The sequence below is a fragment of the Macaca fascicularis genome, chromosome 6 (assembly GCF_037993035.2).
Source record: "Macaca fascicularis isolate 582-1 chromosome 6, T2T-MFA8v1.1".
NCBI lineage: Eukaryota > Metazoa > Chordata > Mammalia > Primates > Cercopithecidae > Macaca > Macaca fascicularis.
The window spans coordinates 75,192,930-75,215,430 of record NC_088380.1 but is presented as its reverse complement, the minus strand read 5'-3'; the positions used below and the strand labels follow the sequence as shown (position 1 = coordinate 75,215,430).

The 22,501-nt window shown below is 41.8% G+C and overlaps 1 protein-coding gene and 1 non-coding gene across 8 annotated transcripts in view; one reads left to right on the top strand and one right to left on the bottom strand.

The window, feature by feature from the left end:
* The window catches only part of OCLN (occludin), a 59,445-nt gene that overhangs the window by 20,156 nt on the left and 16,788 nt on the right, over positions 1 to 22,501 (bottom strand). For 6 of the 7 annotated variants that reach the window (XM_073993603.1, XM_005557097.4, XM_065546364.2 and 3 more), the window contains one exon: positions 18,323 to 18,484. The exons of the other annotated variant lie outside the window; for it this stretch is intronic. In XM_073993603.1, the coding sequence (XP_073849704.1) occupies positions 18,323 to 18,484 (162 nt within the window). The remainder of the gene's footprint in view (positions 1 to 18,322; positions 18,485 to 22,501) is intronic. 7 annotated transcript variants of the gene reach the window in all.
* LOC123574211 (U6 spliceosomal RNA) lies at positions 3,325 to 3,427 on the top strand. Its single transcript, XR_006699104.1, has one exon. It is a non-coding gene; the product is annotated as a U6 spliceosomal RNA (small nuclear RNA).

Here is a 22,501-nt window from a genome sequence, read left to right as displayed (position 1 = left end):
AAATTATGCCTTAATAGGCTGGGTGCGGTGGCTCACGCCTGTAATCCCAGCACTTTGGGAGGCCGAGGCGAGTGGATCACGAGGTCAGGCGATCGAGACCATCCTGGCTAACATGGCGAAACCCTGTTTCTACTAAAAATACACACACACGCGCACAAAAATTAGCCGGGCGTGGTGGCATGCGCCTGTAGTCCCAGCTACTCAGGAGGCTAAGGCAGGAGAATCGCTTGAACTGGAGAGGGAGAGGTTGCAGTGAGCAGAGATTGTGCCACTGCACTCCGGCCTGGCCGACAGTGAGACTGTCTCAAAAAAGAAAGAAATTATGCCTTAATGTTAGATACATATACAGGTTCTTCTTATCTGAGGAATGTAAGCCCTTTCTTAAAACTTATCAGGCCTGGAGAGGCATTAAAATGAAACAGCAATCAAGTCCTACTGCCCCCTTGAGCTATGTAGTTATCTCCAGAAACTGCATAACCTAACAATGCTCCACACTGGGCACCATGACCCTGCTATAGCTCAACATGTAACAACGTTATTTCTGTAAACCAGTGAGAATTCTGATGAACAACTTTGTTTCTGCCCACTCCTCGTGCCCCTTTTTTGCCTTTAAAAACTTGCTTATAAAAAAGGCTGAATGGAACACTCCCCAGGGCAGCTTGGAAGCATGTCCCAGGCAGCTGTTCTCAACCTTGGCCCAAATAAACTCTCTATATTAATTTTGCCTCAGGTTCTTCCCTTAGGTCAATGTTAACATGGAAGGCTTACCACAGAACCTTTGGGATAAAAAATTTAAACATAAAAAGCACAGCCAATTAGACTCCCAACACTGTTTTTTATATATATACACACACACACACACACACACACACACACATATATATATATATAGAGAGAGAGAGAGAGAGAGACAGAGACACGGAGTCTCACCCTGCACCCAGGCTGGAGTGCAGTGGTGCGATCTCAGCTCACTGCAACCTCCGCCTCCCAGGTTCAAGAGATTCTCCTGCTTCAGCCTTCTGAGTAGCTGGGATTACAGGCGCCCGCCACCATGCCCAGCTAATTTTTGTATTTTTAGTAGAGACAGGGCCTAACCATGTTGGCCAAGCTGGTCTCGAACTCCTGACCTCAAATGATCCACCCACCTTGGCCTCCCAAAGTGCTAGGATTACAGGCGTGAGCCACCCCACCCAGCCACTGTTAGATTTTATGTTTTATGTAACAGCTCCAACACTCTTGACATTTCACCTAATAGTCTTTAAATTATTACATATCACTCTGTAATTGAGAAAAAAAATTGGAAAAAAAAAAATCAAAGATCTCAAACAAGTGCTAACCCTAGATGAATCATTTAGTTGTTTTAAGGCAAAGGAATAGAAATAAAGGGTGGAAAAAAACTAAATCTACAAATCATTTCTGTGAAAAAGAGCTGCTATTCAAAAGGGTAGAACCGCTTTAGCTTTGTGATAGGATCAATGACATTTTAGCCAGGTTTGGTACACGTGCCTATAGTATCAGTTACTCGGGAGGCTGAGATGGGAAGACCTCTTGAGCCTGAGAGACGGAGGCTGCAGTGAGCTCTGATTGTGCCACTGCACTCCAACCTGGGTGACAGAATGAGACCCTGTCTCAAATACATACACAAACAACCAATGGCATCAGATTATCTGGGCTCACCCCAGGTCTGCCAACCACAAATTCTATAAAGCCTCAGTTTTCCTCTGGAAAAAAAAAAAAAAGAAGAAAAGAAAGAAGAAGAAGAAGAAGAAGAAAGAAGAAAGAAGAAAGAAGAAGAAGAAGAAGAAGAAGAAGACTACCTAGTACATAAAGTTATTTGACGATTAAATGAGGTGACAAGGTATCACATTTACCACAGTGCCTTTAAACACAGTAAAAATTCAAAAGATGCTGGATTTTGGAATTAAGGCCACTGGATCTGATCAAATTAATTTTTACAAGAATTTAGAGGTGGCAGAAGACCTTTATTTGGATTATTTTGCTATTATAAAGCCTTACAATTAGGTTCAGCTTCAATATAGTGTATCTTCCTGCAATACACATTCCTTACATCTTAACTTTCCCATTCTTAGTAGCATTAAAACACAAGATGCAGTCTCCGGACTTATCCAGGCAGTACTGCATGCAGAAAGATATTTACCTACCCCTCCAAGTCCATAGGGGTATTCTTGATTGTTTAACATTCAGAGTCAGAAAGGAATAGAATCATTTCCCTCTGAAAGTGGAATTTGGCAGCAACTGCGAAACCAGTGGGTGGGTTACCACGGAGTGTGCTCAGATCCCACCACAGGGGGGAAGGGAGGGGAGCACTCGGTTCCCACAGAATTCCTTACAACAAAAGTTTACAGCAGAAGTTGCCAAGCTTCACAGGCAAATGCTTCACCAAACCAAAGCCTATTCTTAATCCAATACCTCATCAGAATTTGAAAATGCTTCCTTTACTTAAAAGCCCATTTTATACTTCTCTAGGTCCCACCCCCTCCTCACAGCGTGAGCTTTAGCAGAGTCTGGGTATCTTTTCAGAGATTTCTTACTGGCTAGAATGCCCCTCCCCTTTTGCCAGCTATTCCTTAATTGGGCTTCAATTCTTGGCTCACGTGCCACCACCTCCTCCTCAAACAAGCCCCTCCTGGATGAGGCACCAACCTGTGCTATTTCCCTACACCTGTGCATACAAACCTCCCACCAAATCACGTATACACTGCCGAACAATGGCTTACTCACAGTACAATGGCTTGCTCACCTATCTCACTTCAGTAGGCAGTGGACTGGGCTTAAGCCACCACTATCTGACTGCTTACAATGAGCCAAATATTGAAGTGACAGATCATTTAGTAGGCATGGCTCTACAGACATTTCTTTTTCAGAAATGAGGAAGCTGTGGCTCAGGAAGTTAGACAAGTTTCCCAAGAACCTAGACATAGAAAATGGAAGTGAGCTGAGATCCGGCCACTGCACTCCAGCCTGGGTGACAGAGTGAGACTCCGTCTCAAAAAAAAAAAAAAAAGAAAAGAAAAGAAAATGGAAGGGTGGGCAGTCTCCTGCTTTCCTCTTCGAGTCTCCAAAGTACCACACAGTGTCTGGCACAAATCGGGAGCCCCAAGTTTGCTGCATAAAGGTTACCTCACTGATAACTGTTATATTCCTACATGTATACCGAGGTATCTTATCAATGAGGCACGCTGAGCTGACCTTTCTCTCTTAGCGTCAGCAGAACTGGACTAGCTTGACCACTGACTCCACCCTCCAGCACAGATCTTTGATTAAACCTTTTCTATACACGTGCATAATAAACTCCAAGGCAGTGCTCCCTTCAGCAGCATGTATATAAAGCTGAACAATACAGGGAAGGTTAGCATGGCCCTTGGGCAAGGATGGCACCCAAATTCATGAAACATTCCACATATTTTTTTTTTTAATTCTGAGCCAGCTATGATGCCACTCCAAGAGTCTAGAGGCAAAGGCAAAATATATTTGAAAAACAAAATATATTTGAAAAGATCATTTTTTTTCTCTCTTTACGCTTCAATTTTTCTGAAAAAAAGGCTAAAATATTTTTTCCTCTAACCCACTTAATGGTATCAATGCAAAGTAAGTATAAACCCAGTATCTGTGGCTTTTGAAGGACAGGAGGAAAGTAGAAGGGGGTTGGAGGGGGCAATACAAAGTGAACAGGTGCTCATTTCTACAAGGAATCCCCAACCTGTATTTCCTATTATGAGAGAAAGGACTTCTGAATTTCACTGTTATTACTGATAGGATCCCCAGTCAGCTCATAAAACTCAATGATGTAGTTAAAGTTCTCTTAAAAAAGAAAAAAAAAAAAAGATTTTAATTTTCAGTAAGATTTTTTTTTCTTAAGAGATGAGGCCTTGCTATGTTGCCCAGGCTGGGCTTGAACTCCTGGACTCATGCAATCCTCCTACCCCAGCCTCCTGAGCAGCTGGGACTACAGGCTCACACCACTACACCTCGCTTTTAAAGAATGAGAACTTGAGAAAACCAGCTAGGCATAATTCTAAACAGTAAAATGTCTTTGTAACAATTTTCCCTTAAGTAACTTGAGGATATCTCTAAGAAACTAGGGACAGAAGAAAGCAGGATGAAAACACAAATTAAAGATTTCTCTAGGCTGGGCGCGGTAGCTGATGCCTGTAATCCCAGTACTTTGGGAGGCTGAGGCAGGAGCGATTACCTGAAGTTGGGAGTTCGAGACCAGTCTGGCCAACATGGTGAAACCCCATCTCAAAAATAGCCAGGCATGGTGGCGCACGCCTATAATCCCAGCTACTTGGAGGCTGAGGCAGGAGAATTGCTTGAACCCAGGAGGTGGAGGTTGCAGTGTGCCGAGATCGCACCACTGCACTCCAGCCTGGGTGACAGATTCCATCTCAAAAAAAAAAACAGTAACTCAGACTTACTCTTGAAATTACATTCAAAAAGGACAAGTGCTCACACTAAACATGCTTAAGGAGTACGAATTATTAATTTAGGGGATACTTAGGGAAGTTTTTTTAAGATTCTTATTCCAATCAAGAAAGAACTTCAGTATTTCCAAAATAGCAAAATGAAATATCTTTTTTTTCTTTTTTTTTTTTTTTTTTTGAGACGGAGTTTAGCTCTTTTTGCCCAGGCTGGAGTGCAATGGCACAATCTCAGCTCACCACAACCTCCACCTCCTGGGTTCAAGCAATTCTCTTGCCTCAGCCTCCCGAGTAGCTGGGATTACAGGCATGCGCCACCATGCCTGGCTAATTTTGTATTTTTAGTAGAGACGGGGTTTCTCCATGTTGGTCAGGCTGGTCTCAAACTCCCGACCTCAGGTGATCCACCCGCCTCGGCCTCCCAAAGTGCTGAGATTACAGGAGTGAGCCGCTGCGCCTGGCCGAAATATCATTTTTATTGATCTTCACAAGAGGTAATTATGAGGATAAATTTTTATTCAAAGTTTAATTGTACTCATTAGAAGTGTTCTGATTCTGTCACTTGTGAAAAAATTCTTTGTGACAAATAACACCTAACACTCCTTGGAGAGTTAATGAAAACATCCTAAACCCCTGTGGGATGCCAAAAGGAAAACAAAGAGGGCAGCTCTCCTTTAGCGCAGCTCAGGTGCTCTTCTCCGAATATGTACCGTGATTCTTCCTCGCCTGAGAGTAAGATGGGTCTACACCACCATGTTGGTCCCACCTTCCCCACCCTGACTCCCTGAAGTCAGAGAAGGAATAAAAAGGTCAAGAAGGAATGTTCTAGGTCACTCTGAAAGAAAATCTTCTCTCCTCCAAAACAAAGATTGGGGAAAACACTTATCCCCACTTAAATCAATTTCATATTTCATTTAGAGTTACTAAAAGCAAAATATATGCAAATTATATGCAATTATAGCTAATCCTAATTTTTCCCCTCACCCTAATTTCATCCCTAGTTCACATATGGGAGAGAGTCAGACTAGACCTGCCTCCATGTGGCCTAGCAATGTGCAAAAGCCATCTATCACTAAGAAGGAAAGGGAAGTTCGCCTGCTGAGTATCCAGCATGTGCCAGGCAAACCTGACTGTTTATTCTCACCGCCACCCAGGGAGACACAATTATCTCCATTTTCGGATGAGAAAATTGAGCTTCTATGGTTAAATTAACTTGCTCAAAGTCACAGAGAAGGTAAAGTAGCAGAGGGGAGATTTGAACCCTGGTCCATCTAGCTCCAAAGCCCAGCTCTTTCTGGCATAACAAACTGCCACCTCAAGAATTCAAACATGGCTTGAAGTACCCATCTTGGGTACCTGGTATTTTGACTGGTCTTTGTAACAAAGGAGACCATTCTCATTGTCTTAAACTCCTCACTGTTTTGAAGAATTTTATTTGCCTATTAGTTTAACTTGGTAAGAGCAGCTATTGGTGCAAAATTATTATGAGTATGTTTCAGTCACCATGTGCTTTTGTTTGGGTCAGCGTTTAGGAACACCTCTCTCAAAAAGGAAAGAGTAGGTTTTTCCCAGCTTGGTGATTAAAGTGGAGAAATACCTCAGGCAGCAGAGGGAGGAGCATCTTAATCTCAAGGATCATCTCCAGGTTTACAACCTGCCCATTCCACCCTCCTCAGCCCTATGCCCTTGTACTACAGGTTCTCAACAGTAAGTGGTCTAACTCGTTTTTCCTGTTTTCTGATATTTTACACCCTCAGATACTCCCCCGAATAAAAGCTTCAAAATTGACTGGAAAGTTCTCTTAGACTTTTCTCCACCTTTGGTCACTGGAAGGCAGACGGTCTCACATGTACTAATCCCACAAATAAAGAGATTGTGGACCAGGTTTAAACATGTCTGGTTATTTTACCTTGCTCAGGTGGCACTCAGGATTTAGGAAACAAATTGCCCCTACTCAACTACACGCTGTCCAAAAATACTAATAATATAGACTAATGAGAACTATAAATAAAATCCTAAGCCCCCAACCGAGAGACTCCCTTTTGGTCAAGAGTACTTCAGAGAAATCTTAATTGAGTTCCTGGCCATGAGAGAATGGGAGGTCAGACACAACTCATTTACTCCCTCCCTTTTGTGGTTCAGGCACAACTGACCAGCATTCATGTTAACATAGAGATCATCAAGATTGATAGAAACAGACTCTTTGTGGCAATAAAACACCAAGTTATAAACAAGACCTAAGGCCATGCCAGACAAGGGTTAAATCCCATACCCCTATATTTGTCCTAACCATATACTATGTTCTAACTACCATAATAAGGTTGCTCTTTTTCTCCAGCAGCCAAACAAGCACTAGCCTCAAGGTAAGCAAGATTAAAGCAATTGCATAAGCCTACTATGTGCCCACAAAAATTAAAAATAAAAACTTACCAAAAAATACAAAAAGAAAACAACCGCAGCTCATCCACCAACGGATACTGACTGACCCCTGTTCCACAAGCCATACAGCTTTGACTGGACAAGGAACTGATTTCAGTAACTTCCTCCTGATCAGAGTGGTTCTGGCCAGCTTGCAGAAGCTGCAGGTGAGCGCCTTGTGTTCCTGTTTCACCTTTTTTTTTTTTGAGACGAAGTCTCACTTTGCTGCCCAGGATGGAGTGCAGTGGCACTGTGTCGGCTCACTGCAACCACCGTCTCCTGGGTTCAAGCAATTCTCCTGCCTCAGCCTCCCAAGTAGCTGGGATTACAGGCGCCCACCACCACACCCAGCTAATTTTTATATTTTTAAAAGAGAAGGAGTTTCACCATGTTGGCCAGCTGGTCTTGAACTCCTGACCTCAGGTGATCCACCTGCCTCGGCCTCCCAAAGTGCTGGGATTACAGGCGGGAGCCACCGTGCCCGGCCCCTGATTCACCTTTTGATGTACAGGGTCTAACTGTAATACATTTAAATGTTAAGTCTCCACCCCAAAGTGAACGTGGGATGCATGTAACATCAATGTTTGTTCATTACGCATGCATCAGGACCCCATTCATGGATATTCATAGCTCCTCCTATAACCTGTTGAATAGGAACATATAGCCAACCTGTTCAGCATTAAGCTCTTGTCCCAACTCCATCTCCTTCTAAGTGCCTTTCTGTGTCTGCCAGAAGCTACGCTTCCAAGACTGTCAAGGATGGCCACCTTGCAGGTTGTAACTCTTTATAATAAACAGTCTCCTTTCTACTTTTTTCTTCTCTTTCACAGCTGGAGATTCTTTCTAAATTTATAATTGTGTCATCTTTAGGTTGACATCAGCAAAGGTAAATTCTGAAATTCCCTGACAGTCAACAAGTTATTAGAGCTCTGGAAGAGGATGAGGTAGAAAAACCTTGTACTCAATGAGGCTTATCAATAATCTCATTCAAGGCCCCTTACTTAAATGAAAATCCCTGTGAATTTCAGATTGTTAAATATACCTGTACCTCATGCCAGAGTTTTTCAACAGGTGTGCCACGATGTCTTTGGTCATTCAGCCTGTGAGCCAATCATCTGCACTTCCAGATCCCCCTCAGTTTACTCCAGTATCTTGTACTAAGTTACCATTTTCCAAGTATGCCATGATGTAATGATAACTTGCTTACAGTTTAATGGTTGCAGCTTGAATCTATAAAATAGTGGTTCTCAAAATATGGTCCCCAGACCAGCTACATTAATATTACCGACCTACGCCCCACCCAGGCATAGCGTGCGCATCATAAACTCCAGGGTGGGAGTGAGTGGGCTGTTTCAATGAGCCCTCCAGGTGACTCTGTTGCCTGCAAAAGTTTGAGAACCACTGATGTAGACACAATTCTCTTCAATGTTGCAGATCACTGTACCTCATAAAGACATACAAGTTATGGGTCTCGTTTGCCTGCAGTGATGCACAAACCTGACAGTGCCTGTTGTTTGGGCCCAGGTATCATAAAATAACCTAGAGCAACAGTGAGAAGGTTCACTCAGCATGACAACAGCTGAGGGTACCTACTTATAACACAACAGAAACATTAATTGATTCTCAACCCTGAGAAGGACTTCTATCATACTAACAACACAGTGGAAAAGGGAAGGAACACATCTTTCCCTAAATAAAGGAGAGAAGGCACTTTGGCTTGTCGTATCTATAAAGGGTTACTCATTTGTGAAAAGGACACTAATGATCAGGCAATAGACTATACTTCCTCAGGACTATGCCTCATAAAAAGTTGACCTTTATCCCATCAAAACGCTTATAAAAATCAAGAGTATCAGAGAAACTGGTTGAGTTTTGCCACCTCAGCAATTGCCAAAAGGTAAAAAGTAGAAGAGAAAACACATTAGGCCAATAAACATGACATGTTCAGAAGAAATATAAACCAAGACAACAGTGATACACTTTTACACATTTGACTGGAAAATATTATAAAGTCTAACACCACTAAGAGTTGCTCGTTTAGATTATATATGAAAAATAACTTGGCATTGTTTTATAGAAATGTACACTCACAGGCCGGGCACGGTGGCTCACGCCTGTAATCCCAGCACTTTGGGAGGCCGAGGCGGGTGGATCGTGAGGTCAGGAGATCGAGACCACCCTGGCTAACATGGTGAAACCCCATCTCTACTAAAAATACAAAAAATTAGGCAGGTGTGGTGGTGGGCACCTGTAGTCCCAGCTACTCAGGAGGCTGAGGCAGAAGAATGGCGTGAACCCGGGAGGCGGAGCTTGTAGTGAGCAGAGATCCCACCACTGTACTCCAGCCTGGGTGACAGAGTGAGACCCCATCTCAAAAAAAAAAAAAAAAGAAAGAAATGTACACCCACAAATGCTGCATCCCAGAAGCTCCACTCTTAGGTACATAGCCAAGAGAAATGTTCACAAGTATAGGTGATTTAAAAATGTTCATGGGGCCAGGCAGGGTCGCTCATGCCTGTAATTCCAGCACTTTGGAAGGCCAAGGCAGGTGGATCACTTCAGGTCAGGAGTTTGAGACCAGCCTGGCCAACATGGCAAAACCCCGTCCCTACTGAAAATACAAAAATTAGCCAGGTGTGGTGGCATACGCCTGTAATCCCAGCTACTTTGGAGGCTGAAGTGGGAGAATTGCTTGAACCCGGGAGGCGGAGGTTACAGTGAGCCAAGATCACGCCACTACACTCCAGCCCAGGCAACAGAGCGAGACACTATCTCAAAAAATATAAATAAAAAATAAAAATGTTCATGGCATTTGTAATGGTTTTAATAATCCAAAACCCCATTAAAAGGAAACTGGATAAACTGCTATGAAATGTTATAAAATAGAGGACCAGACAATGGTGACATCAGATGGACTTCAGCTCCATCAACATGCATTAATCTATAACCCAACTCTCAGTAAAACGGCAAATGCCAAGACACTACATGCAGGTACGCCTTCTACGAAGTTAAAAAACACCCAAAACAAAATCATGTATTGCTAAGTTATACATATACATAGGTAAAAACTTCTTAAAAAGCAAATTATAATAAACTCCAAATTCTAGACAGCCTACCTCTGGGGACAGGTAGAAGCAAGTAGATGAGAGAGTGAAAACTGTATAATGTCACTTAGTAATGTATTGTAATTATTAGGTGGGATGGTAGATCTGCAGGTGTTCATTATGAAACAATAAATGTACCAGGAATGCTATGCATGGACTAAAGGTGATCATGTCATAAGCTAAGAATTGAATTCATCTATTTCTGTGCACCTGAAGTCCAGTTTTTGTTTTTAGAGACAGAGTCTCACTTTGTCACCCAGTCTGAAGTGCAGTGGCACATCTCGGCTCACTGCAGCCTCCACCTACCAGGTTCAGGTGGATTTCCCACCTCAGCCTCCAGAGTAGCTGGGACTAGAGGCGTGTGCCACCAGGCCCGGCTAATTTTGTATTTTCAGTAGATATGGGGTTTCACCACATTGGCCAGGCTGGTGTCAAACTCCTGACCTCAAGTGATCCACGCACCTTGGCCTCCCAAAGTGCTGGGATTACAAGTGTCAGCCACTGTGCTCAGCCTTAAAGTCCAGTTTTTAAAAAGGTAATCATTGGCTGGGCACGGTGGTTTACACCTATAACCCCAGCACTTTGGGAGGCTGAGGCGGATGGATCACCTGAGGTCAGGAGTTTGAGACCAGCCTGGCCAACATGACGAAACCCCATCTCTACTAAAAACATAAAAATTAGCCGGGTGTGGTGGCGGGTGCCTGTAATCCCAGCTACTCGGGAGGCAGAGGCAGGAAAATTGCTTGAACCCAGGAGGTAGAGGTTGCAGTGAGCCGAGATCACGCCACTGCACTCTAGCCTGTGTGACAGAGTGAGACTCCATCTCAAAAAATAATTTAAAAAAAAAAAAAAAAAGGTAATCATTAAGGTTTTTCCTAAGAATCTAATGGCATGGAAATGCTCAATTAGGGTTCTAATCCTGGCTTTGTCGCCCATATGTGACCCCAGGAATGCGGATGAAAATGCTTTCTGTTAATATAAAACCATATTTAACTTCAACATCAATTTTGTCTATTCTCTAAAAATATTATCATATACAGTTACAAAATGGCTTAATAGCCCCCTTTTACACAATTATTCTGGCCAAAATGTGTTCAAAAAAGGAAGAATAATCAAAAGACTCAACTTTCACCAAAAAATGTAAAATTTCAGAAAACACAATTTCAGTATTATTCAAGTTGACCATCTGGGAACAAAATTAAGTTAGTGTTTATCTCATACTATAATAAAAAACAAGCTTCTCAATCTGAATAAAGTTATGACATTTGGTTAATAGCAAATATCAATATTGGTTCAGTAGTGGTGACAAATGTACCATACTAATGTAGCATATTAACAATAAGGACAACTAGCTGCACTGTGTGTAGTGGCTCACACCTGTAATCCCACCACTTTGGGAGGCCAAGCCAGGAGAACTGCATGAGTTCAGGAGTTCAAGACTACCCTGGGCAACATAGCGAACTCTGTCTCTACTTTAAAAAAAAAAAAAAAAAGTCAGCCAGGCATAGTGGCATGTGCCTGTAGTCCCAGTTACTTGGGAGGCTGAGGTGGGAGGACTGCTTGAGCCCAGCAGTCAAGGCTGTAGTGAGCTATGGTTGTACCACTGCACTCCAGCCTGGGCAACAGAGTGAGACTTTGTCTCAAGAAAAAAACACAAAAGGGAAAACTGAGTGCCATGGTATACAGAAATCCATCGTACTATAATTGCAACTTTTCTGTAAATCTATTAATAAAACTATTCTAAAATGAAACGTTTATCTTCAAAAACAAGGGGAGTGGTCCATTGTATATCCCGGATGTTAAAAAAAACAAAAACAAAAACACAAAAACTGGATTGGGTGCATGACACTTCTAAGTTTGCTAAAAATTACTGTAAATTTTTAATGGGTGATTACTATTTATGGTATATAAATTGTACCTCAATAAAGCTGTTTAAAAAAACAAGTTTCTGGTGGTCTAAAGCTTCTGGTGATCTTAAAGGTCTAGACTGGGCAAAAATAAAAACAAGAAACATGAGAGGAACATTACACCAATCAAGGATGTTAAAATGTACCAAGGACTGACATATGTTTAACTCAACCCTCTACACACATTTAGTACACATGGGGTAAAAAAACAAAACTTTAAGATACCAAAGAAACTATAGGAGGGTATTATTTAAACCTTGAAGGGGGTATAAAACTTTCTAGGAACAAAGATATGTAGAAGCCATAAAGAAACAGGAAATATAAGTACATAAAAAAATAAGTCTGGGCACGGTGGCAAATGCCTGCAATCCCGACACTTTGGGAGGCCAAGGCACAAGGACCACTTGAGGCCAGGAGTTCAAAACCAGCCTGAGCAACACAGTGAGACCCTCTCTCTTAAAACAAACAAAAAAACACTGTAGACAAAGGTGAAAGACCACAATAATATGTGAGAAATTATCATCAATAAGACAAAATATTAATAACCATAATATAAAAAACTCCAGTCAGGAAAGAACGAACAATCACAGAAAACTAAGCTATGCTCTGAAGACATCAAGTGATGAAGAACAGGAAATAAGCATATGCTTAATCACCAAATTTTGAAAATGAAACTTTATTTTTACTTACTGGATTAACAAAAATGAATGACAGATAATAACCAGAGCAGAAAAAAAATGTTGGGAACTGAGCAATTTCATATACCATTAGGGTTAGTAGAACCTGCAGAGCTTTTAAAAACAATTCAACTTGGTAATCCCTCGTAAAATGCTTTTTTTTTCAAGAGAAGGGTCTTGCTCTATTGCCTAAGCTGGAGTACAGTGACACAACCATAGCTCACTGCAGCCTCAAACTCTTGAGCTCAAGAGATCCTCCTGTCTCATCCTCCTGAATAGCTGGGACTACAGTCGAGTCACCATGCCCAGCTAACCTAGTAAAATTTTAAGTGTGCACACTCGATGACTAGCTCTGGAAATTTATCTTACACAAACACTAGCAAGAGTGCATAAAGACATGTGAGAGAACGTTCACTGCAGCATTATCTGTAATAGTAAACCGAACACAATTAAAACATCCATAAATAGGAGAATGAATCATCGTTTACTCATACTATGAAATACCACCCAGCTGCTAAGAGCAAGTAGGTCTGTGTGCTGACAGACTTGGAAAGATGTTCACAAAACAAAGTTTTTAAAAAAGCAAACTGCACACAATGTGTACATTATGATCCTATTTTTGGTTTTAAAATAACACAAAATTGGCTGGGCACGGTGGCTCATGCCTGTAATCCCAGCACTTTGGGAGGCTGAGGCAGGTGGATCACCTGAGGTCAGGAGTTCAAACAATGTGGTGAAACCCCGTCTCTATTAAAAGTACAGGCCGGGCGCGGTGGCCACGCCTGTAATCCCAGCACTTTGGGAGGCAGAGACGGGTGGATCACGAGGTCAGGAGATCGAGACCATCCTGGCTAACATGGTGAAACCCTGTCTCTACTAAAAATACAAAAAATTAGCCGGGCGTGGTGGCGGGCGCCTGTAGTCCCAGCTACTCGGGAGGCTGAGGCAGGAGAATGGCGTGAACCCGGGAGGCGGAGCTTGCAGTGAGCTGAGATTCGGCCACTGCACTTCAGCCTGGGCGACAGAGCGAGACTCCATCTCAAAAAAAAAAAAAAAAAAAAAAAGTACAAAAATTAGCTAGACATGGTGGTGTGCGCCTGTAATCCCAGCTACTCAGGAGGCTGAGGCAGAAGAATCACTTGAACCCAGGAGGTGGAGGTTGTAGTGAGCTGAGATTGCGCCACTGCACTCCAGCCTGGGTGACAGAGCAAGACTCCATCTCAAAACAAAAAAACAAAAAAACCACCAAATTATTAAAAATAACATTACATTATTTACCATATGCAAGGTATTATACTAAGTATTTTACAAATATTAACCAGTTTGAGGCTGCAGTGAGCTATGACTGCACCACTGCACTCCAACACAGGTGACAGAGCTACACCCTGTCTCTAAATATTAACAAAATTAAAAAAAAAAAATTTAAGGAAGTATGACCATACTTCTGATTTAGAGTAAGAAGTAGGAAAGGAAAAAGATGATTAAAGAAAGTGCCCTGGGCCAGGCATGGTGGCTCACGCCCGTTATCCCAGCACTTTGGGAGGTGGAGGCGCATGGATCACGTGCTCAGAAGTTCGAGGCTAGCCTGGCCAAGATGGTGAAACTCCGTCTCTACTAAAAATACAAAACTTAGCCAGGCATGGTGGCAGGTGCCTGTAGTCCCAGCTACTTGAGAGGCTGAGGCAGGAGAATCGCTTTAACCCAGGAGGCGGAGGTTGCAGTGAGCTGAGATAGTGCCATTGCACTCTAGCCTGGGCAATAGAGCAAGACTCCTTCTCCCAAAAAAAAAAAAAAAAAAAAAAGGTACCCCAAAGTGCTAACTGAAAACCACTTGAACCTGGGAGCGGGAGGTTGCAGTGAGCTGAGATCATGCCATTGCACTCCAGCCTGGCAACAGAGTGAGACTTTGTCTCAAAACAAACAAACAAACAAAAAAAATTACTTTATATAGTCGGCCCTTGAACAACCAGGTTGGAACTGCATGGGTCCACATATATGTGGATTTTTTTCAACTAAACACAGATGGAAAACAGTATTGGCGGGATGCAAAACCCGGGTATCCAGAGGGCCAATTTTTCATACACATGGGTTCCACCAACTATAGGAGTTGAATATGCATGGGGGTCCTGGAACCAACCCCCTGAGTATACCAAGGAATGGCTGCACTTCACTGTATTTTCCAAATAATCCATACTTAAACAAACATAATATTTAACTTAAAAAATCAGATCTGAAATTTGAGGGCAGAACAAAACAAAGACCTGCAAAGTTTAATTAAACAAACCTTAAAACATTTAAAATACAAACTGGTATCCACCTGAGTGACTATAAAAGACCAGGTTATAAATCAAGCAGTGTGCAAACATGAGCTGTTTATTTTACAAGGTACAAGATATCCAGAAAAAGGAAGAGAAAAAAGCAACAACACTAAAAAGCCCTAAGAAGGGCAGAGAAACCACCGTGTTCAGCCAACAGGGACAGGGAATTACAAAACTCTAAGTTTTCTCACAGATTATACAAAAGGGCTAAAACCTGTTTTAAACACTGAAGGCACAGCTTTTGACTACCCTCTGCTCTGAGAGGTGGCGGGGCAGGAGGCGTGTTATAATCCTGAAGATGCTAAAAATCCAAGAAGGAAGGCAGTAAGATTTAGCAACATAATAAAATTCTAGACCGACCGCAATCTGTAGGGAGGGATTAAACTAATATTGAGTAGCTAATTGTTACTGTAGTAATTTTTTGTTTTGCTTTTTTGGGACAGGGTCTCATTCTGTCACCCAGGCTGGAGTGCAGTGGTGAGATCATGGCTCACTGCAGCCTTGACCTCCCAGGCTCCAGGAATCCTCCCACCTCAGCTTCCCAAGTAGCTGGGACTACAGGCACCTGTGCCCACGTCCGGCTAATTTTTTTAATTTTCTGTGGATATAGGGTCTTGCCATGTTGCCCCAGATGGTCTTAAACTCCTGGGCTCAAGTGATCCTCCTTGGCCTCGCAAGTACTGGGATTACAGACTTGAGTTTTTCTTTTTGCCCCCAAATCAACCATCATTAGCTATTCGGGGAGTCACCTGTCTCGGCTCTTTGCAAATCAATAAAACCCAAATTTTAATTCTCCTTTAGTGCAAGTAGTTAATTCTAGATTCTTGTCCATTATTTTAAGTAGAAATTGTTTTGATATTAATTTCTCATGACCAAAAGGAAGAAAACTCCCTAATCTACTCCACTGTGAACAGTTTAGATGCAGGAAGACACAATTCCACAGCGATAGCCACATTATCAGGGTGAAACTAATTCAAGCAGAAATGAAAGTAACAGGCTACATCTGCCTGTTGCCATCAATTAAGGAAAGAATGAGAACGTGGTATTGAATTCCGCGTCGTGAACTTGGGCAGGTGAGGGGAGAATAAAAAGAAAGGCAAAATACCAGTGGTTAAACCACCTCCAAATAATTTATTTTAAATAGGCTTTCTAAGGCATTTCAGTTCAGAAAACTGAAGGGGAGAGGAAAAGAAACGAGGAATTTGCCTCTGGTTAAGTATCACATAAAACATCAGTCTGGGCAAAATCATATATCTGCTATTCAACAGATAGTTCTTTTACATACAATGAAAATACTTGTTACTAGAGAGAAACAATGAAGTCCATGTGCAACAACCCACAGGGTAACAAATTTCCAGAGGTTCAAGGAGGAATTTTATTAAAATAATACCTTTTTAAAAGCTAAGTCATTCTTTCACCTTAATCATCATCACCTCCATAAGTTACAATAGTTATCTTTTGCCAAGTTATCAAAAGCAACTAGAACTGATTAAACCTACATGATAGTAAATCAGATGAGAGGCCAAAGTTCACTGGCACTCTAATATTACTGGCATTGGTCTCTCTTGAGTTGGGTTTGTTGTTTTTAAGCCTCTTGAAACCTTAAGTAAACAAATCTAACTGCCAATGAAAACTAACACACCCAGAAACTCTCAGCGAAACATTTACTTCATACCTCCTAATATAGACCTGTCCTATTCCAGCTACAGGTGGCCTTGCCTGGAGGTAAAGGTCGAAAGAAAACACTTCCAAACACCTTCTCATGTTAAAGCGAGGGAAAAAAAAAAACAGGGCTTTGAGTCAAGGGCAGGGACATAAGAACTATCATCTCAGTGGTGAATACATACCACAGCCTTCTTGGCTTTCCTAAGACTGCTTCATTTTTGCTCCTTAATTAACCAGAAAAAAAATTCATCTATCTTCCTAGATTCCCTTAAAAATCAGACTTATAGAATGTTAGAGCTAAGCCTTCAAGATAGTAATGTCTCGCCTATAATCCCAGCATTTTGGGAGGCCAAGGCAGGCAGATCACTTGAGGTCAGGAGTTCGAGACCAGCCTGGCCAACATGGTGAAACCCCGTCTCTCCTAAAAATACAAAAGAACTAATCAGGCGTGGTGGTATGCACCTGTAGTCCTAGCTACTCGGGAAGCCGAGGCAGGAGAATCGCTTGAACCTGGGAGGTGGAGGTTGCAGTGAGCCGATATTGCACCACTGTACTCCAGCCTGAGCAACAGAGCCAGACTCCGTCTCAAAAAAAAAAAAAAAAAGATATTAACGTCTTTACCCTAGACCTGACCAGCAGCAGCCAGCATCCATCTTTAGCCAGCCTACTCCCCACCCCACTCCTAGAGGCCAAAATAAACCTCCCGGGAACCAGTGGCAATACCTTCATGACAATCAATCAATCTGCTCAAAGAACCCTGTGATGTCAGTTTCTGAGGTAGCTTCTAACAGGACCCTAAGAGGATTTCTTAGAAAAAGTTTCACTCCAAACATCTTTTCGTTTTTATTTTTTCCAAGACAGGGTCTCACTCTGCCACCCAGGCAAGAGTGCCAGTGGCAGAATCACAGCTCACTGCAGCTTCAACCTCCCATGCTCCAGTGATTCTCCCACCTCAGCCTCCTGAGTAGTGGGGACTTCCAGCATACACCATCATGCCCAGCTAATTTCTTTTTTTTATTTTTTGTAGAGACAGGGTCCCATTATGTTGCCCGGGTTGTTCTCAAACTCCTGGACTCAAGTGATCCTCCCACCTTGGCTTCTCTAAGTGCTGGGATTCCAAGTGTGAGCCACCACACCTGGCCTCTAAACATCTCTAAAGACAGTTTACTAACACTCATTTTGGAGGCATTTTTAAAGAGATGAACTTTCTAGGCTTTCAGCAAATCACATCATATAGGAAGCCTGGTAAGATTAATAGCATATATTTTTAAAAGGAAATTGTTCTAATCTGTCTTTGCCTCACTGAAGTATTTCATAATGTTAACTCAGAATTAGTCACTGTGGTTTGTCATGCTGTTATCTATGTCAAAAGTTTAAAAGGCCTGCCACCTGCTATTCCAAAAACACCCTTGCCAATCTTGACCCAAGAGAGCATCCTTGGCAATGGTTTCTGTTTATCTCCAAAATGATAAGCAGAAAAATAAAAGGCAGTAGGGGAAGAAGCAGTTTTTGTTTTGCAAAAACCAAGTTCTTTCTGCATGATTTTTTTAGAAGCCATTTCTTTTCAAAACCTAGATTCACTTCTTGAAAATAGAAAGCTGATTTTCGCCTTTTAGTAAAACCATTTCCACTTAGCCCACCCTCTTAAAATTCTGAGTAAAAACCAATGCAACAATTTTTGCAACATATACAAACATTAATTATAAGAATAAAGTTTAACAAAGCACTAAAAATTCAGACACATATTTGGGGCTTTAATAAAAGATGTAAAGTTATTTTTTTAACACTTACCCACTCCTCGACATTGGGGGACTGCTCTTCATAAATGTGTTCCTTGTCCCACAAAATATTGGACTTGTCATACCTGTCCATCTTTCTTCGAGTTTTCACAGCAAAGAAAATTATTAAAGCAAAAGCCACAATAATCAAGAAACCCAGTACAATGGCAATGGCCTAAAAAGGGGCGAAAAATATTGGCATAATTAGATTTTAATTACTTAATCACAATTCACCCTCTACATACTATTAAAACCCTTATCTACCTAAGGCCCTACTAAATCCATGTGGTTTAACTTACAGAAAACTGAAGCAAATAGTTACATTTCAGACATATCATAAAACCTAACCCACACTAACTGGGCTAAGGCCAGCAAATGTACACACATACATACTACTTGATTCAATCCTCAGAAAATGCCTAACGTTAAAAACTATCAATCATCACCCTCATTTCAGAGCTGTAGAAAATTAGTTCCAAAGCTTGTGCATCTATGGGCCACAGTTTTATAAACAGATGAGAATGGCCAGTAAAGTAACTCAATCATTGGTATACTTCTAAAGGGCCTGAAAAATGCTATTCAAAAGCTTTAAAATAGCCAATCATGCTTGTAATCTTCTTCAAAACACATGCTTAGCAAGCCTTTTTACAATGAATGTAAATTTCAGTCCACAGATCTCTATCTTACCAAAAATGATGAAGACATGGATCTAATCAAGCTATAAGTAGTAAATTGACTAGTGATTTGTTTGGTCTGGCAGGTTTCTCTGTTTTAGGAGTCTTGCATACTTACTAGAAAGGGCCCTGTGACAAACTTCCTACTCTTAACAGTTCTCCCAGCAGTGATGGGATATTAAATGGTATATTGGCCTAGGAGGCACTTGGAGTTGAGGGAAGTACCAGGCCTCTGCCCTGGATGTCTGCTAATGGGAACAAGAGGCTCTCCTTCCAGCTGTCTGACAGTGACATCATTTTTCAAAGACTACAAGTTTCAAGTAGTAAGAGAACTAAGAGGGATGGATGGGGGTGTGATAGGATAGGAGTACCAACCTTCAGTCCCTATCTACAATGGGCATGTCTAAATGGCAACAACGAGCACTGTGAAAACCTACATCTGCAGGGAAAACCTTCTGTCTTCAAAATAATGGCAGAGATACTAGAGGTCTAACTCCAAAGGAGTGACTCATTCAGGAATGAGAATTCCTGAGTCAGTGTAAGAAAAAAGGAAAACAAGGGAAAAAAGATTAGTAACTCAGAAATGTTTCAGATGTTAATATAATCAGGATGACTCATGGTTACTAAGGTAGGTTTCTCAACCCCAACCTGAACATTGAATCACTTGCATTGCTTTAAAACATACTTACACTCTGAAAACTATAAAACACAATTAAAAGAAGTTTAAGAAGACCTACATAAATCGCAAGACATCTTATGTTCATGAATCAGAAGACTTGTAATTGTAAAGATGACAATACATCCAAAATTGACCTACAGATTCAATATAACCCTTCAAAATCCTAGCTGGCATTTTTTTCCAAAATTGACATGCTCATCTTAAAATCCATATGGAAATGCAAGGAATCCAGAATCTAGCCAAAACAGTTTTGAAGAACAAAGTTGGAGAACTCCCAGTCCACAATTTCAAAACTTACTACAAAGCTACAGTAATCAAGACAGTATGGTACTGGCATAAGGACATATGATTAATGGAACTGAATTGAGAGCCCAGAAATAAATGTCCACATTTATGATCAATTCATTTTTGACAAAGGCATGAAGAAAACTTAGTTTTCTAGGACTTAGTTGAAAAGTCCTTTCAACAAGAACACTAAGACAACTGCATACAAACATGTGAAAGCTTTCAGAACCCTTGCTTCCATCACGCCCAAAATTAACACAACATGAATCACAGACCTAACGGTAAGAGCTAAAATTATGAAACTACAGAAAAGTTAAAAAATAGACAATGTAGGAGTAAATCCTTGTGACCCTGAATTGGGCAAAACATTAGCTATGACATGAAAAATACAAGCAACAGAAGAAAAATTAAATAAACTGGACATCATCAAAACTAAAAACTTTTTTCTTTCTTTTTTTTTTTGAGACAGAGTTTTCGCTCTTGTTGTCCAGGCTGGAGTGCAGTGGCACAATTTCGGCTCACTGCAATCTCCACTTCCTGGGTTCAAGTGATTCTCCTGCCTCAGCCTGAGTAGCTGGGATTATAGGAGCGTACCACCATGTCCAGCTAATTTTTTTATTTTTAGTAGAGACAGGGTTTCACCATGTTGGCCAGGCTGGTCTCGAACTCCTGACCTCAGGTGATCCACCCACCTTGGCCTCCCAAAGTGCTGGGATTACAGGCGTGAGCTACCATGCCCAGCCCAAAACTAAAAACTTTTATGCAAAGGACACCATCAAGAAAGTGAAGATGCCTATAATCCCAGTGGTTTGGAAGGCCAAGGCAGGATTGCTTGAGCCCAGGAGTTCCAGCCCAGACTGGGCAACAAAGTGAGACCCTATCTCTACAGAAAAAATGTTTTTAAAATTATCCGTGTGGTGGCATGCCCCTGTGGTCCTAGCTACACAGGAGACTGAGGTAGGAGGGTCACTTGAGCCCAGGAGGTCAAGGCTGCAGTGAGCAGTGATTGCATCACTGCATCCCAGAGTGGGTGACAGAGTGAGACTCTGTCTCAAAAACAAAACAAAAACAAAAATAGCCCAATTAAAAAATGGGCAAGTCTAGGCCGGGCACAGTGGCTCACGCCTATAATCCCAGCACTTTGGAGGCCGAGGCAGACAGATCGCGAGGTCAGAAGATCGAGACCATCCTGGCTAACACGGTGAAACCCCATCTCTACTAAAAATACAAAAAATTAGCCGGGCGTGGTGGAGGGCACCTGTAGTCCCAGCTACTCGGGAGGCTGAGGCAGGAGAATGGTGTGAACCCGGGAGGCGGAGCTTGCAGTGAGCCGAGATCCGGCCACTGCACTCCAGCCTGGGCGACAGAGCAAGACTCCGTCTCAAAAAAAAAAAAAAAAAAAAGGGCAAGTCGTCTAAATAGCCATTTCTCCAAAGATAAAAGAGAAATGGCCAGTAAGTACATGAAAAGATGCTCAATAACATTAGCTACAAGGAAAATACAAATCAAAATCACAATGAAGTACCACTTCACTTCTCACCCATCAGCATGGCTAGAATCAAAAAGACAATAACAAGTGTTGGTGAGGATGTGGAGAAATCGGAACCATCATACATCTCTGGTGTGAATGTAAAATGATGCAAACTCTTTGGAAAAACTCTGGTAGCTCCTCAAAAGATTAAAGAGTCACCATATGATCCAGGAATTTCACCCCTAGGTATAACCCAACTCAAGAAATCATTAAAACATAGGTTTACACAAAAACGTATACAAGAATGTCTATAGCATGATTCTTATTTTTTTTTGAGATGGAGTCTTGCTCTGTCGCTCAGGTTGGACTATATGGGCGCGATCTCGGCTCACTGCAAGCTCCACCTCCCGGGTTCATGCCATTTCTCTTGTCTCGGCCTCCCAAGCAGCTGGGACTACAGGCGCCTGCCACCATGCCCTGCTGATTTTTTTTTATTTTTAGTAGAGACGGGATTTCACTGTATTAGCAAGGATGGTCTCAATCTCCTGACCTCGTGATCCGCCCGCCTCAGCCTCCCAAAAGTGCTGGGATTACAGGCGTGAGCCACTGTGCCTGGCCTAGCATGATTCTTAATAGCCAATGTAGACATGGCCCAAATGTCTATCAACTGATAAATAAAATGTGGTTTATCCACATACTGGAATATTAGCAATAAAAAGGAACGAGGGAATGGCACAAGCTATGACATGGGCAAACCTTAAAAACATTATGCTAAGTAAAAGAAGCCCATCATAAAGGCCACATTGTGTGATTCCATTTGTATGAAATACCTAGAGAATAGACAAATTTATAGACGTAGGATTAGTGGTTGCCTAGGGCTAAGAACAGTTAGGGAAACGAGGAATGACCACTAACAGGTACAAGTTTCTTTTTACGATAGCGAAAATGTTCTAAAATTGATTGTGGTGATGGTGGCACAATTCTGTGAATATATTAAAAACCACTGATTAAGTAACCAAATTACATGGTATGTTAATTATATCTTAATGAACACTCAGTCCCTCCCCCAGATTTAATTAGAAG